Source organism: Phocoena sinus, chromosome 2, assembly GCF_008692025.1.
Source record: "Phocoena sinus isolate mPhoSin1 chromosome 2, mPhoSin1.pri, whole genome shotgun sequence".
Lineage (NCBI taxonomy): Eukaryota > Metazoa > Chordata > Mammalia > Artiodactyla > Phocoenidae > Phocoena > Phocoena sinus.
This window is the reverse complement of record NC_045764.1, coordinates 58343456-58358881: the sequence shown is the minus strand read 5'-3', so window position 1 is coordinate 58358881 and position 15426 is coordinate 58343456. Positions and strand designations below refer to the sequence as shown.

The 15426-nt window shown below is 52.0% G+C and overlaps 1 protein-coding gene across 1 annotated transcript; it reads right to left on the bottom strand.

Annotated features, from left to right (window-relative positions):
* Positions 1-457: 457 nt before the first annotated feature.
* Positions 458-7391, bottom strand: CRABP1 (cellular retinoic acid binding protein 1). Its single transcript, XM_032623469.1, has 4 exons — positions 7036-7391; positions 6302-6480; positions 4154-4267; positions 458-745 (listed from the first exon to the last, which is right to left on the bottom strand). The coding sequence occupies exons 1-4, from the start codon at positions 7103-7105 to the stop codon at positions 695-697; spliced, it is 414 nt and encodes a 137-aa protein (XP_032479360.1). The 5' UTR covers positions 7106-7391; the 3' UTR covers positions 458-694.
* Between the last annotated feature and the right edge of the window lie 8035 nt (positions 7392-15426).

Genomic DNA, 15426 nt, shown 5'->3' with positions numbered 1-15426 from the left:
CTCTCTCCCAGGCTATAGCTCTTGTGGCCTGGTGACCCCTCTGTCCCTCTGTCTAGGGGAGTACCGGTTCCCTGCTGCTTGTCTCTGAGTGTCTCACCATCCGTCGTTGGTTCTCTTCATCCCGTCCACGTAAATGCCTGTGTAAATAGTCCCTTCATTCTGAGCTCTCCTCAGTTAACCCTTTTGAATATGCCCTCCCTTTCCTGCTGGGAACCACCAATATATCAGCTAATTCAATTAAAAAACAACACTGTGAGATCCAGACACACCTGGATCTGCAGTGTGAATCCTGTCAGAGGAAGCCCAGCTCACAACCCCTGCCATATGCTCCAAGCACTGCACCTGGGCAGCAGGCAGAAGCAGAAATCACTACGCAGACCAATGCAGTGCTGGGGTCAACAGGTACACCATGACCTTGTGTGGAAACCGAAGAGTCAGTCCAAAGAAGGAGAAAGCCTTGAGGTGTGTACAACCAGTTTAATGGTTGATGAAACCATAGAGATGCCAAACTATGGAGCACCAGGGACACAGAGGCACGAAGCCTTGGGGGGAAACACTACAGCATTATCGTGGGGGAAAACAGGATCACCTAATGTTGATACTGGGAAAGAGGAGGTCCACTGGCAGCTCAGAACTATGACATTCCTCGGGGGAACATGAATCCACCCCCAAAGCAGGAGCAAGCCAGCCGCCTTCACTCCCGAACATAAATCCTCGTGCAGACCACATCATCGGCGCCGAACGTCTGCAGAGAAGGAAAACCAATCAGTGCAGATGTCTGTGCAAAAATGTTTAAAGCAGATCGCTAATAAGGCCACTTACTGCCCTGTTAAAAACTCTGTAACAGACATTCAATTTCCTGTGCGGTGCACTCATGCTCAGCCCTAAGGGTTTTTTTTCTTTCTTTCTTTCTTTTTTTTTTTTCCTCCCTTACACTCTGTATTGGCAGAGAGGCAACAGGGGTATAGAGTTATGTTGTATGCAGTTTTCCACTACTTCTGGAACCTGGGAATGCTGACATAAAAAATGTAAGTTTCCTGGCTTTGGTTTTTTAAATTAAACTGAAGTGGGTGGCGGGGAGTATGGCATATTGGACATTTCTGAAATGGTTCTGTCTCTTTTCAAGTGACTTCAAGAGAGCAAGGGGCTTGGGCAGCTGGAACCCTGGGGTTCAGCACTGACCAGCCATGTGGGATAGCTTCAGAGAGGGTGTAGAAGTACCTTCCAGGAAGCAACTGTCCAGCCTGGGAGACGCCTGAGATGTTGTATAAGTAATACTCAGGTTACCTGCAAGCTAGAAACATGGTCTCAACTGCAAAAGCACAGTGTCATTGGCACCCAGACCCAGCTCTGCAACTCACAGCTGGGTGAGCTGGGGCACTGCTCTGGTCTCTTGGACAGTTCGGGGATGGAGGGGGGAGGGAGTTGAGGGGAGGGGTGCAACTGAACAAGATCCCACAGCTCTTTCCAGCTACTATTCTGTGACTGTTTGTTTGTTTGCTGTGGGGAGGACACAAATCATTCCACGAATGGAGGAGCATGGTTTCTTCTGGCCTCTGAAATGATATCACTGTAAGTAAGCTGTCTCAATTCTTCCAAAAACTAGCAATTATTTATAGGCCTGCTCTCCTAGGTCTCTCACAGGCAATTGGAACAGAGACAGCAATATGTATGTTAAAAAAACCACAAAATTAAAAAAAAAAACCAAACAGAATTTCCCCACTCTGTAGACTGACGTAGATATGTTTGTTTGCAGACGTACATTTTTCTGTGGAAGGGTCCCTATCTTTCAGATTGTCGAAGGGGCCTGAGGTTAAGAGCCCTGAACTCAGAGCTTGAATATACTTGGATCTTCCCCTGGGTCCCTCAGTTGACCATGAGATGCTCTCAGGGAACATGATTTGGGACGTTATTCAAACATGTGTGTTTCAGGGAAATACTAGTCATTAGTGATTATGAAGGAAGCAAATGCTCATCACCAGCCTCTTTTCTAAGTAGGGAACTTCTGATCACACCGGCACAGCTGTACCTGCTCTGGACACCTTCTCTGTCCTATTCCCTTTCCTCATTAGTGAGGAATGCAGATGATGCCGGGTGCTGGGGCAGGGTGAAGCGGGGGTTCCCATGGAAATTCACCTCTCAGATGTCCAGACCGCTCAGAACCTTGTCGTTTTCTGAAACTCTTCCAGCTCTATGGCCATGGAGTGTCACGTGGAAGGGCAGAGTTTGGGGACTGGACTCTATACCTGTGCTGGAATGACCAACACCTCCCCCAGGCCAACAAATGGCTTCACGAAACAAGAAGAAATCGCTACATTTCCAATCACATTTGAAATGTCCTTCTCAGCCTGCAAACTATGCTCAGAGGTTCCTGAAAGAAACTCTCGTATAATGTGCCCGAGTCGTTTTAAGGGACTACACTCAATTTTCAAAGTAAGGCAATTTACAGCTGGGGGTGCTGGGAGAGCTGATTTAAGTTAACTAGAATAAATTTCCTCCTGTTATACAGAGACAGCATCTCCCTACATTTGGATTTATTAATGATAATAACGCTTGGAACAAAAGCCCACATTTTAGAACCCAAATGCCAAGAATTAATCCTCCCCAGGGAAGGATGCACGGGTGGAGCTGTAGTGGGAGATTTGGAAGGGGTGGAGTCTCCTAGCAGAATTGGGTCCATGCGCTGGCTGCTTAGATACTACTGAGTCTAATAAAATCACACTTTCTCACGGACCACACGGAGCCTACTTAACCCTTAGCTATACTCAAGAACTCTAAAATCATCTCCCTATTTTCTATCCCTGGACCGATCAACCATATGTGCCTTTTCCTCCTAAATTTCCATGTCTCCGCCTCAAATTGCTCCCCCAACCCCATCAACTATTCCTGCCCTTGAAACAACATTAACCAGATTGCAAATGAAGCCAGTTCTTTCTCACGAAAGAAAGTATGTGAAATCATCTCAGGGAAGGACAAGAGGAGACAGCGAGTGAGATCTAGCAGCCTCCGTTAAAGTAATAGAGACAGCTCAATTTAGGGTCTTCTTGCAGAATAAACACGTAATTTCAGGGCTGAGAGAGACCTCAGGGATCAAACTTTAGCCCAACCCCTCATTTTACAGCTCAAGGAGGGAAGGGCCATGCCCAGGTCACACAGCGAGTCCTGTCCTAGCATTCCTCGCCACCTCCTTTTCCGACATTTCAGGGTGACACTTGCTAGGGTGGGGCAGGCAGGCAGTCTTCGAGTGGAGATGTTAACAACAGGTCTGATGGAGAACAAAGGATATCATTTCCTGGTTATCCACAAGAGCATTCCCCTTTTCTAGTGGGAGCACTGGGGGGACGGGGAAGGGTATTACAAGGAAAGCTTGGTCTGTTCTGAAATACAAAGGGAGAGTGGCAGGGAGGTGTCCTTTCCTCTGTCCTCTTTGCCCCTGTACCTAAATAAAGGGGGAGGAGGTGTGTGATTAAACTACAAGGGTTTCTAACTTGGCCTCACCAGGTATATTTTGTGTGGCCAGGGATGTTTAAAATGTTTCGATCTGATTACCTTTAAGGTAGAGCCCACCCTCCTCAGTTCTAAAGGCCCCACCCTCCACATTGTGTCAACACTGTGACTGCCCCAAATTAGCATCACTATACTTGTCTGGCTCCCGAAGGCCATTGGAGTTTATAAGTACGGGGGTAAAAATGTTCTTTAAGGCTCTCAGTGCAGGCATACTAAAATTTCTGAAATCTTTCCCAGGCAGCAAAATGGGGAATGAGGAGGGGGTGGGGCGGTGGGGGGAATCCCTTCTGCAGAGTGAACGCTGGGACCTCCCAGAGCCCAAGCATTCGGAGCCCGGCTGGAGGGGAGGCCGGTTTAAGCAAGTCAGCGAGTCACCACAGGGATGCGTGGGTTTGTATAGAGGCCGGCAAGGCAGCCTGTCTCTAGGCCCTGCTCTGCCCTCTGAGCCACTCCTCTCTCCTGCCAACCATCTAACAATGATTTCCTCTGACCTAAACTGTCATCTCAAGCTTTCCGCTCACATTTTAACCCAGGGCAAAGAGTGTCTCTCCCTGAATGGATGAGTGAAGGTGATGATCTCGGGGCCCGCCACAGGCAACATCTGGAGAACTGCGGGCTTGTTTCAGGGTCAAGGGGCCTCGCTCACCAGGATGAGCTCGTCGTTGGCCAGCTCGCGGGTCCAGTAGGTTTTGGGGCCGTCCCCCTCGAGGAGAGTTTGTGTGCAGTGGATCTTGTTCTCATTCTCCCAAGTGGCTAAACTCTGCGGGCAGGAAAACCATTAGTGACGTTAATTACACTCTTGGCAGTGGGAGCAGAGACAACAATGAGCATGGGAGAATAATTGCTGTGCTGAGAAGCAACACATGGTCCCTGTCAGCACGGCTCAGAACCTTCTGTGCTGTGCTGTATCGAGCCTAAACTCAGAGGGCTGACCGCGGATTTTATGGGGTATAAATATACCTTGTATTACACAAGTACACACACACACACTCACCGAAGCAGCAAAGCCTCAGGCACATTTTACATCTCCAGGAATAAAACGGACGGCACACAATGATTCACTTATGTCAAAATGGACGACCCCTTCAAGCGATTTGGCTATTCAAGGCACGAAGCTTCTCATATCAGAGGTACAAAATTTTAGAATGGTAAAGACACCATATTTGTAACCACATCTGTAGTCAGCAGATCAGGAGCTCTGTTCCTTGCATGGATTTGGGGATGACGCCTTCCTTTCTGTTTGCACTCGTCAGACGCAGCACACAGCCTGCTCTGATAAACCTGAGTGTCTCTGGCTCTGAGGATAAAAACACAGCCACTTCCCAGGTTACATGTCTCTAGAAAAAACTTTTTTTAAGTCTGAAGGGTCTTCATTCTGTTGTAGGTGGGAGGCAAAAGGAGGGATTCCCTGCAGTTTTCCCCAGCGTCTGCACAAAGCAAAATGCTGAACAGCTGGGTTCCGAGGCTGTACTGAATGCGCACATACTTCCTTTTTAACTAACACATGGGACACATTCACTAGGCAGGGCAGGGATAAAGCCCCACTCTCCAGGCTGTCGTGTGAACTTTTGATTTTTCTTTTTTAACCAGAATTACTGTCTCTGGCAGTAGTCACCATTGGATGTCCCCAAATTGAGTCCTGCCTATCGCCAGGGCTTCTACCTTAAGACTCCCAGACCTTCCCTCTAAGCTGTCCTGCTCTTTTGTTTTTATAAACGGTGCAGTGGCTGGGGCTCCAATCCTGCCCGCTCCAAGCCCCGGACATCATTTTCAGGCTGTGCTAATCTGGGGGCCAAATATTGCTTTGTGGGACAGCATGCTCCTGGGGGTCTGTGACTCTGTGTCCTCCCAAACCCCATGCCCAGAGAGTCCCACTCTAGATCAGACAGGCACCACTCATGAAAGGTGAAAAACAATTTCTCACTCTCTGGAATGTTATTCGTTCTTTCTTTAAACCTTGGGGAGAGGAGGGAGACATTTTGTCACTTTTAAACTAAGTGGTAGCAGCAGCAAATTGTTTTTCCATCTGTCCTCAAAATGCATGAGGAGCCAACCCTCCATTCTACTCCAGAGACCAACCAAATGCAATTTTTGCCCATCTAAAAAAGGAATTTACAACCCCTTGTTTCAGTCCGCCCGTTCATCCACCCTGGGACCTATATACAAAGAAATACAGAATTCTTGCCCTTGAGGACTAAGAGAGAGCACTTAGTCCATCTTCCAGGCAGAATCTGCCTTGATTTTGGAAAGATTCCGTCGTTTCCTTTAAGAAACCAAACTGAGGGCGGGCGGGAGAGGTCCCGGGGCCATCAGAGACTGCTGAAACTGGATCCAGAGCATTCTCAGGGCGCCCAGGGACCCGGGCGGGCGGGACTCGAGAGCTGCCGCTCCACCTGCGGCAGGAAACGTGGCAGCCTCGCGGCCAGGGAACCCGGTGGCCCTGAAACCTCCTCCTCCCCGCCGCCTCCTGCGCTCGCGCTGAGGATCGCAGCAAAACGCTGCTGCGGAAGCCCCTGCAAGTAACGCGGTGCAACCCACAGCCCGCACTTTAGGCGCGGCTGTTAGCACCTCGGGAGGCGACTTAGGGATGAGGTTGGGGAGGGGTTGGGGTAGGCCTTTCTCTTGAGCCCAGGGCAACGCGGTGCACAGATCCTCTCTTCAAACAGCCGGTGCACACGCCCCGCAAGGAAAGGGCGCCACAGGCTGCAAAAGGAGCCGGGGGTTCGTCTGGCTGCAGCGGTTCACGGGTAGGGAGCGGGGACGCGGGAACGCTGCCCAGACTCTGGGGCCTCACCCTGCACTTGCGTCCGTCCACTGTCTCCTCCTCAAAGCCTTCTCCGACCTTGAAGTTGATCTCAGTCGTGCGCACCGTGGTGGATGTCTTGATGTAAAACTGATCCCCGTCCTGGCGGATCTCCACGTGCGGCTTGGACGCAGCCGCCACGGCCACTTTCCTCAGCATGGCGTTCACACCTGCGCCGGGAAGAATGGGTGCGACTCACGGGGACTGGCCACCCGCCAGTCATCCCAGGACTGGCCCGGCACTTCTCAAACCCTCTGACTATATATAGATGGGGGCCTTAAAACTGATTCATTCCTCCCCCTGACCTCACCCTGATTTTTTTTTTTTTTCCGAGGTGAGCAACTGAGGCTCAGAGAGGGTAAGCGGCCTTCCCTGAGCAGCACAGTGTATTTCGTGGTAGGGCCTGGTCTCAAACTGAGTCGCCAGTTTTAAAGTCCCTGACCCACCCAGGACTTCAGTAATAACCTCTCCTCGCGATTAGCTAGCTCGAGATAAAGGCCGAACCGTCGGGGAAAGCGCCAAGCATCCCGCAAACGCTCTCTGGATGCGCGGATCCCGGGCTCTACTCGCCACTTCTAGATGGGGTGTGCCTTGGAATTCGCCCCAATCTATCGCACCGGGGACTCCCTCTTGCCTGGTGTTGGTCCCTAAAGCCCATCCTCTGCGGGTCGGGGGCACCGCCGGCTGCTACTCCCCGTCGGGGCACGCCGTCCGCGCCAGCTTACCCAGAGCCTTGAGCAGCTCGTCGAAATTCTCGCTGCTGCGCATCTTCCAGGTGCCGGCGAAATTGGGCATCTTGGCAGTGGTGGCGGCGGCGGGAAGGTGGCGGCAGGCACGGACAGCTGCGGCGCAGCGGGCACACTCCAAGCTGCAAGGCGGAGACTGCGGCTCTGCGCCCAGCCCCACGCGCCTTGAGTCTCCGGGAGAGCGCCCCCAACCCCCGCGCTGCTCCAAGCACCGCCCCGCCAGCACCGCCCCCGCCCCCCGCGGCCCCTACCCAGCGTGAGCCCTGCTCCCAGCCCTACCGTGACCCCACTCTGCCCCTTGGCGTTCCAGTCTCCAGTGGTGCAGGCTTGGCACCAGCTCTCCTACAACTCTGGGTTGGGGGGGGCGCCTCTGCCACCCCCAGGCTACTCACATCCTTCTTTAAAGTGGGTGGTGGGAGAGGGTTAGCTGAAACAAGATTGGCCAAGAGGGGCAAATTGTTGAAGCTAGGCGGTGGGGACTTGGGAAAATCATTATACCATTCCCTCTACTTTTGCATTTGTTTGAGAATATACATAATATAAAGTTAAAATAAGTGGGTAGTGGGTCCACCAGGGGCTGAGAGACTTTCCCCACTCCCAGTCGCCTCCACTCCCAGTCCGGGATCCTATTCCGCACCCCTCCTACCCCCCAACCCCCCAACCTCCATAACACCACCACCACCAGCACCACCACCACCACAGACAGGACCATGGGAGCGAGTGGCGGAAAAACCTCAAACCACTCCAGCACCGTCTGGGCGCTGCTGTGCAGAACCCAGGATCGCGCGAGACTGTGGGTCCTCCACGTTGGTAGGGCGGGAGGGAGCCCAGGCTGCTGTACCCTTGTGGGTAGCTCAGACATACTGCGGCTCGAGAGGGGTGGACTGAATAAGCTCCCGAACCCTGGGTAGGAGCGGCCTGTTTTGCAGAAAAGTGAGGCTTTGTGCTCACAGGCAAGCTGGGAGGGCCAAGTGGAGGAAGTCTTCTCTCTTCTCCCTTTGATCCCAAATACACGCCACAGCTAAAGCCCCCTCAGTGTCTCCTCTACGGAAGTACAGGAGTACAGACGCTTCACCGCAGCTCTTAGAGCTGTCTACAGCAGACCCTAAGATTCCCTTCCAGTCTCTTTCCACTATTCCGCCATCAGTATGCCTTGGCAAACTACATAACTCAGGATTCTAGAACCTGCCATGCATCTTCCCACCTCCAAGCCTTTGCCCCTGCTGTGCCCTCTCCCTGGAATGCCCTTTTACTCCTCGGATTAATAAAATCTTGCCCACTCATGAAAGTCCATCTTTATGCTGTCTCTTTTGAAAGTTCGTTTCCTAATCAAATATGATTATTTTTCTCTGAACCCACAGAATCCGTGTTTGGTCCTGCTCTTTTTTCAGTTTTAATCCTGCTATAAACTGAACTCCCGGAGGGCAGGGATGGAGCGTTTATCAACTTGTCCTCTCTTCCACAGGCTTAGCCAGGTGGGGCTCAATCAATAAGCACTGATTTGAGAAGGATGTACGTATCCTGCAGCCCAGAGGTAGTGTAGGCGTGAAGATTTCCAGAGGGACTGTAGGAATCTGTGCCGAGTGCCTGCTGAACAGGGCTCTGGACCTTTGGAGGTGTCTGGGGCTGGGCTCCTGCCCTGAGGCCCTGAGGAGCTGTCCTAGAAAGCAGCTGAGGACAGGAGAAGGGAGAGGAGCCATCACCAGCTGGAAAGGGGTGTGGGCAGAGCCAGCTTTACAGATATGAGACCTATGTAGTCACACGGGACCATGCACTTGGAAGGGCCCAGTGGTTGGTTCAATGATCTGCTACTGCCATCTTGAAATTCTTAATCGTTTTTGGGCAAGGGGTCCTGTATTTTCATTTTGCACCAGATCCACAGATTATGTACCTGATCCTGAGTGTGGGAGGCAGAGGATAGGGCTGCCACAGAATCAAACCCACTTTAGAGAGTGTCTGGTATCTGTACAGTGAGGAGGCAAAACAGGGGTGCCCTCCATCTAACACAAGCCTCTGCCCCCATCCAATTCTCCCCCGCAACATGGCCTCCACCATCTTCAGACCAGGCTGGGGAGGGGCTGGAACAGGACAGTGGAGGGCAGCAACACTGGGAGTCAAGACCATAGGGGAAGCTGTAAGGGTGACTGGCAGGTGTGCAAAGGGGGAAAGAGGAAAAGAGGCAGGAGGGGAAGTCATGGTAAAGAAATAGAGAGGATGGGGCCAGAGGGGTCAAATGAAGGGGCCCACCCCCAGGTTGGGGCTGGTATGATGGAGGACATTGGTGCATTGTCCAGGCACTGAACATGGGTGGGAGAAGGATCCAGGAAGGGGAGGGCACGGCCAGATCAGAGTGTGAGATTGTCCTGGGGTCCTGTGAACCCACTGTCCTTGTTAATGAAGTTCAGAGCTGGCCAGGGCAGACAGGAGGGGCTAAGACTTCTCAGATGCCCCAAACGTTATGAATGGTCACATGGAGTGGGGGAGGGCAGCTCCTATCACTGGCCTGGCTACTAGGGGAACCCGAGAGCCAAAGGGCAGCACAAACCCTACCACTGTGTTATTTCTGTGGACCCAGCCTGAGGATCCAGAGCAGGGCTCCTGCCGGGGGGGAAGATCTAACTCTTGGCCTGGGACTCAGGACAGATCGGCAGAATCACCCCAAATCCTCCGCGCCTCCCTGCCCTCTCTCATTCCTTCTCTCGTTTCCCCCTTCCATTCACTAACCTTGCCAGCCACCTCTCTGAGCTGGGAACTGGGTTGGGCCCTGGAAATAGTGACCTATCAAAATCCAGGTCCTGTCTTGAGGATCCAACATTTAATTGGGGGAAAAAACCTAGAAAATCTGCAATCTCCATGTGGGCTAATAGTGCCTGTGAGGCAGGCTTTTAGCCCAGCCTGTTTTGAGCCTTAAGAGTCTATCAAGGGAATTCCCTGTCCGTCCAGTGGTTAGGATTCCACGCCTCCACCGCAGGGGGCCCGGGTTTGATCCCTGGTGGGAAAACTAAGATCTCACAAGCTGTACACACAGCTAAAAAAAAAAAAAAAAAAGAAGAAGATTCTATCCAGAGAGGCTAAGGGAGTGAGGGGGTATGATCAGAAAGAACATGTGCAAAGCCAGGAGCTGTAGAACAGGGCTGCATGTTTGGGGACCACGTGTCCTTTGGCGTGGCTGGAGCGCCTTGTCTGAGGGGCGTGAGGCCGGAGGTGACATAGGAGGTGAGCTGAAGTAACTCCACTAAGTGCACACAGCCACGAAGCAGTGCTCCTGGGGGGCACATAGAAGGGTTTTAGCGGAGGTGAGCCATGGTCCTATGGCATTTTGGGGAAAGTAGATTTGCCACTGCTTCAGTGTGGAGGATGGATCAGATGGGGCAAACACTGCCGGAGGCCCAGGGAGGAAGCTGTGCCCTGCATGGGCAAGCAGAAGTGCTATTGGCAGTGGAGCCTGGAAGGGGACGGGTTAGAGAATGGTGGTTCCTGATCGCCAGTCTGTGACTTGAGCCAGGCATCCCAGCAACCTGGAGGTGCTTTCTAGGAATCAGATTCCCAGGCCTGGCCCTGGAGCTTTGGATTCAGTAAGTCAGGGAAGGGCCCAGGGAGCTCTGTTTGACAAGTCTTCAGGGTGATTCTCCTTGTACAGCCAGGTTGGCCTTACCATATTGTATGACCAGCTATGCCTGGCAGGGAAGGGGAAGGGGAAGTAGATGGAAGGGACCGGGGTGACTCCCTGGTGTCTGGATTGTACACTAGGTGGTCTGATTTGCTGCTAGGGGAGCACACGGGCAGGAGCTCAGTCCTGTTTGGGATGTGCTGGGTGTGAGTTGTCTGGGGCATCCAGGACGCAGCGGGCAGCGGGCAGTGTGGTCCTAGAGCTCTGGAGAGAGATCTGAGATGAAGACAGCGGTGTGGGTGTTGCATGCGGGGGGCAGTTGAAGCCATGAGTGTGGGTGAGATGTCCCGGGACAGGGCACAGATAGGGAAGAGCAGACGGCTGAGGTGGAGCTTGGAAACTCAGTGTGTAGGGGGCAGGTGAGCAGGGAGAGCCAAAGGAAGCAGGAGGAAAAGCAGAGGGGGATGTCTTACCAGCTAGGAGCACAGCGTTGTACAAAACGAGGGATGGGCCAACAGTACCAGCTGCTCCAGAGAGGTTCATGGAGGCAGGGGAGTGAACAGGTGACTCAGGTGACTGCAACCAGAGCAACGTCAGAAGGTGTTAGAGTCTGGAAGCAGGCTGCAACGGGTTGAGTTTGGAATGGAAAGAGTGAAATGGAAACAGAGAACATAGACTCTTCTTTAGAAAAGCAAGGCAATATGGGGGAGAGGAGAGAGAGAGAGATTAGCAGTTATGAGAGGAGGTGGCATCAAAAGGACTATTGGGGGGGTGCTTGCATTTTGGGTGGAGGAGATTTGATATTTATAGGCTGAAGGCAGAAACTAAAGGAAAGGTAGAAGATGCAGGAGAAAGAGAAGATGGACACAGGTGGTAAAGGGGAGAGAAGATGAGACCCAGAGTGCAGGTGTGTACCTTCAGGGTGAGGCAAGAGGAAAGGGAGCTAGAAGTGAAGGGAGCTCCTCAGTTCTCTCCTTTCCCCATTAAGTAGGAGATGGTCTTCTGTAAAGAGTGGGAGGAAAGTTGCAAGGTTGGGCTCTTGGCCTTGGAATAGCCCCTTCTGGAAATGGGAGAGGTGAGTCAGGCTGCACAGAAGGGATGCTGGGCACGAAGCAGGTTCCAGTGAGGTCTGACAGGACTGGGGCGGGGAGAAAATGGAGGGGCTCAAGTTCTGGATGTCCCGTGAAGTTGAAGAACGTGTATCCTGGGGGCTGGCAGGAAGGTGGGCGTGGTTAGAGAGCAAGATGCTGGCGTTTAGGATGATGAAACCATCTTTAAGATGCTGCTGTATGTTATGAATCTTAAAGAAGGGCATTTGGTATGCAGCATTTCTGGAATCTCATATCCGTGAAATATCCTGCAAGACTGGTGTGGCACCAAACCCACTTTGATCGATTCCACTAAAAGACGATGGGGACCGCGGAAGATTTTTAAGGAGAAAAGTGACTTCGTCAGATTGCATTGTAAACAGATCCCTCTGGTGACCTGTATGGAGGATGAATTGAAGGAGATTGAGAGCTAATGCACGGAAACCAATGAGGAATTTACTGCCACAGTCCAGGCAGGAGATAAAGAGGGCTCAAGCCCGAGAAGGGAGCAGATTGAGAAATATTTAGAAAGTAAAATCAGTAGGGCAAGGGGACTGAAGGAGAAAACTATATATGTGTGTGTTAGGGGGTCCTAGCTTAGAGGTGGCATGGAAGGTGAGAGACCCAACCCAGATAGATAATTTCATGAGAAGAATGTTGAGGTCCACATTGGATGATATAATAGCTTTGAGGTTCATGGGGACATACAGATGGAACTATTAGGAGGTGAAATTCCATAAAACAACAGGAGGGAGCCTTCGGGAGGGCCTCTGCGACGAGGAATTCAGTCTGCCATAGTGTGGGGCTCTGGGGGTAGAGAAAAAGCCTGGTCTGGGATGAAGGTCTGGGTTAATATACATCACAACATTTGAATTTCAGGCTTCAGAGTGGGTCTCTGCTGGGGCAGTGGGAGGCCGGGTGACAGGGGCCTAGAGTTCCAAATGGAATTCTGGTGACAAATGGTCGGGGAGCGGGGCAGTCCCCTGCCTGGGCAGCCAAGAAACGGTGTCAAACTCTAGCCCCTTACTCCTTAGTCCAAGGAGATTCAACTGGCACTGGCAGGTGGGCAAAGGTGACTTCTTGGCTGAACACAGCTATACACTGTCAATCAATTCTACATCTACGGGATTCTAGCACATTCCCAGGGTGCCCTGTGTATTTGTTTCATGCTCACACACACATGTGCTTACCGTCAGGATCCTCTTTTTGTTTTGATCTTTGAATCTCTAGAGCAAAAAGACTCTTTTGGAACATAAGATGCATGGGTAGATTCACCCACTCAGCATTTTGGGAGGGGATACTGTGGGCCAGACATGGGGTTAAGAGGTGAAGGGACATCGTTCCAGAGCTCACAGCCTGGTGGGGAAGACAGATGCACCAAATAAAGTTTGAGACAATGTGGTAAGTGCTATGAAGGGGGAAGAGGAGGCACTTTGGGAGCCCAGGGGAGGGCGTCTCACTTCCAGGGCATCTGAACTTCCCAGAGAAGGTGACATTAAGCTTAAGCAGGGCTCTGAAGGGTGAATAGGATTTCAACAGGCAGACAAAGGGGAAAGGACAGAGGAAACAGCAGAGGCAAAGGGCTGGAGCCAAGCAGGGCTCTGAGGCCCCTTACAGCTCCAATAGGGAACAGGTCTCTCTCTCTCAGAATCAGATGGCCTCACTTTAGGATCCAGGGATCCCGGAATCCAGGCCAAATGTGGGTGTCATCAGCTGCCTGCAGTTGCCTATGGGATGTGGCCAATTCCTGGCATTTCCTCCCTGACGTAGATTTCTCAGGGGCCTGGGCCGTCTCTCCAAGACCCCTTTGTTCTCTGGCTGGCAGCTCTTGCCTTTGCAGACCCCATGTTGCCAGCTCCTCCCAGGCCACTGACCTGCAGCCCTGTCGGGGTATTTCTGCTGAGCTTTGCTACTTTTGCCTGGAGGCACGCCAGGGCCTCAGCCTCCCAGGGGCCCTGCTGGCCTGGCCCCATGCCCTTAGGCGGGCGGAATTCGTGCTGGAAGAATGGAGGTCAGAGTTCAGTCCCGAAAGCTGGGGGCTATGAGATTCCCAGTGGGGGTCTTCAGGACAGTTCTCTGTAGTGGGGGCTGGGGACACTGAGCCGGACAATCTGGAAGTCAGCAGAAAAGGACAAAGAAGAACTGGATTCCCGGGCAAGGCTGGGGATGGAGCTGCACTTGCCCTGCTGGGTAGGTTTCTTCTAGGTTAATGGAGTGGAAGGAGCACTGGACTGGGAGTCAAGGAGCAGAGGCAGCACCAGGGCTGAAGGGGTCTTGGGGATCATGGAGACCCACAGTAGAATTAAGGCAAGTAGCTAACATTTATTGAGCTTTTACTACGTGCCAGGCACTGTAGTAAGTGTTTCATGAGTATTCATTCCTTTTTTTTTTTTTGCAGTACACGGGCCTCTCACTGCTGTGGCCTTTCCCGTTGCAGATCACAGGCTCCGGACGCGCAGGCTCAGCGGCCATGGCTCACGGGCCCAGCCGCTCCGCGGCATGTGGGATCTTCCCGGACCGGGGCACGAACCCGTGTCCCCTGCATCGGCAGGCGGACTCTCAGCCACTGCGCCACCACGGAAGCCCCATTCATTTTTTACCACTGTCCTGTGAGTGGTACTCATTTATAGATGAGGGAACTGAAGCACTGGAGATGAAGTACCAGTTCAATGTCACTCAGCTAGCTAAGACAGATCTGAGAGGTGAACCCAGGTGGGCTGGCCCCAGATTCATGCTCTTACCACCCCACTCCACTGGTTTATTGTACAAATGGGGACCTAGAAGCCCAGAGACAGGTGCCTGGCCCCAGGTCAAACAGTGGAGCAGGGTGGAGCCCTCATCCTTGCCCGCTGGCCCCAGCGATCTTGGGCTTGTGGAGGTCTCTGGGGCCTGGGATGTCTGATCACATGAATGCTAATGAGGATAACTCTGCCTAAAACCAGAACCAGGAGAAAGAGGTGTGGCAGGTCCAGGTCTCTGTGGACCAGGACTTCAGTCCTGGATTGCCACTGAGTGGCCGTACAACATGGAGCAACACAGCAGCTGCTGTGAACCTGTGTTTCCTCCTCTGTAAAGTAAAAATGAGAATACCAACCATGCCTGCCCTAAAACATAAAATGAATTAATACATGTGAAAACAAAGGATTGAACCGTTGTCAGCCATTAGAATCTATACTCAACTCACTCCTAGCCTGTTCACCAACAGGCTACTGGGAGCTCTGGCTTCCCAACTGGGAGCTCTGGTTTCTCCTTTAAGTGATCGTTTCACTCTTTCATCAAATATTTATTAAGCACCTATTATGTACCAGGCTCTGAAATTCTCAAAATAACTCTGTGGCTTTTGTTATACCCATTTTATAGATTTAAAAACTGAGGTGAGAGGTTGGGTGACTTGTTCAAGGTCACAGAAGTCAGGCAGAGCCAGGAATTGAATCGTGATTGTCCGAGCCTCCTAGGAGCTGATGAGTGAGGCTGGTTCCCAACTCCCATGGTGCCACAGAATAGCGGGGAAGGGGGAAGACAGAGCAGAAAGCAAACCTAATAACTTCCCTGTAGCAGGCACAGTGACAGAAGGGGTTTTAAGAGGTTTAGGAGGAGGAAGAAAGGATGGTGCCAAGGGCAGTCCCAGAAGACTTCAGAGAAACGACGACCCTTGAGCTGAAGCTTAAAACT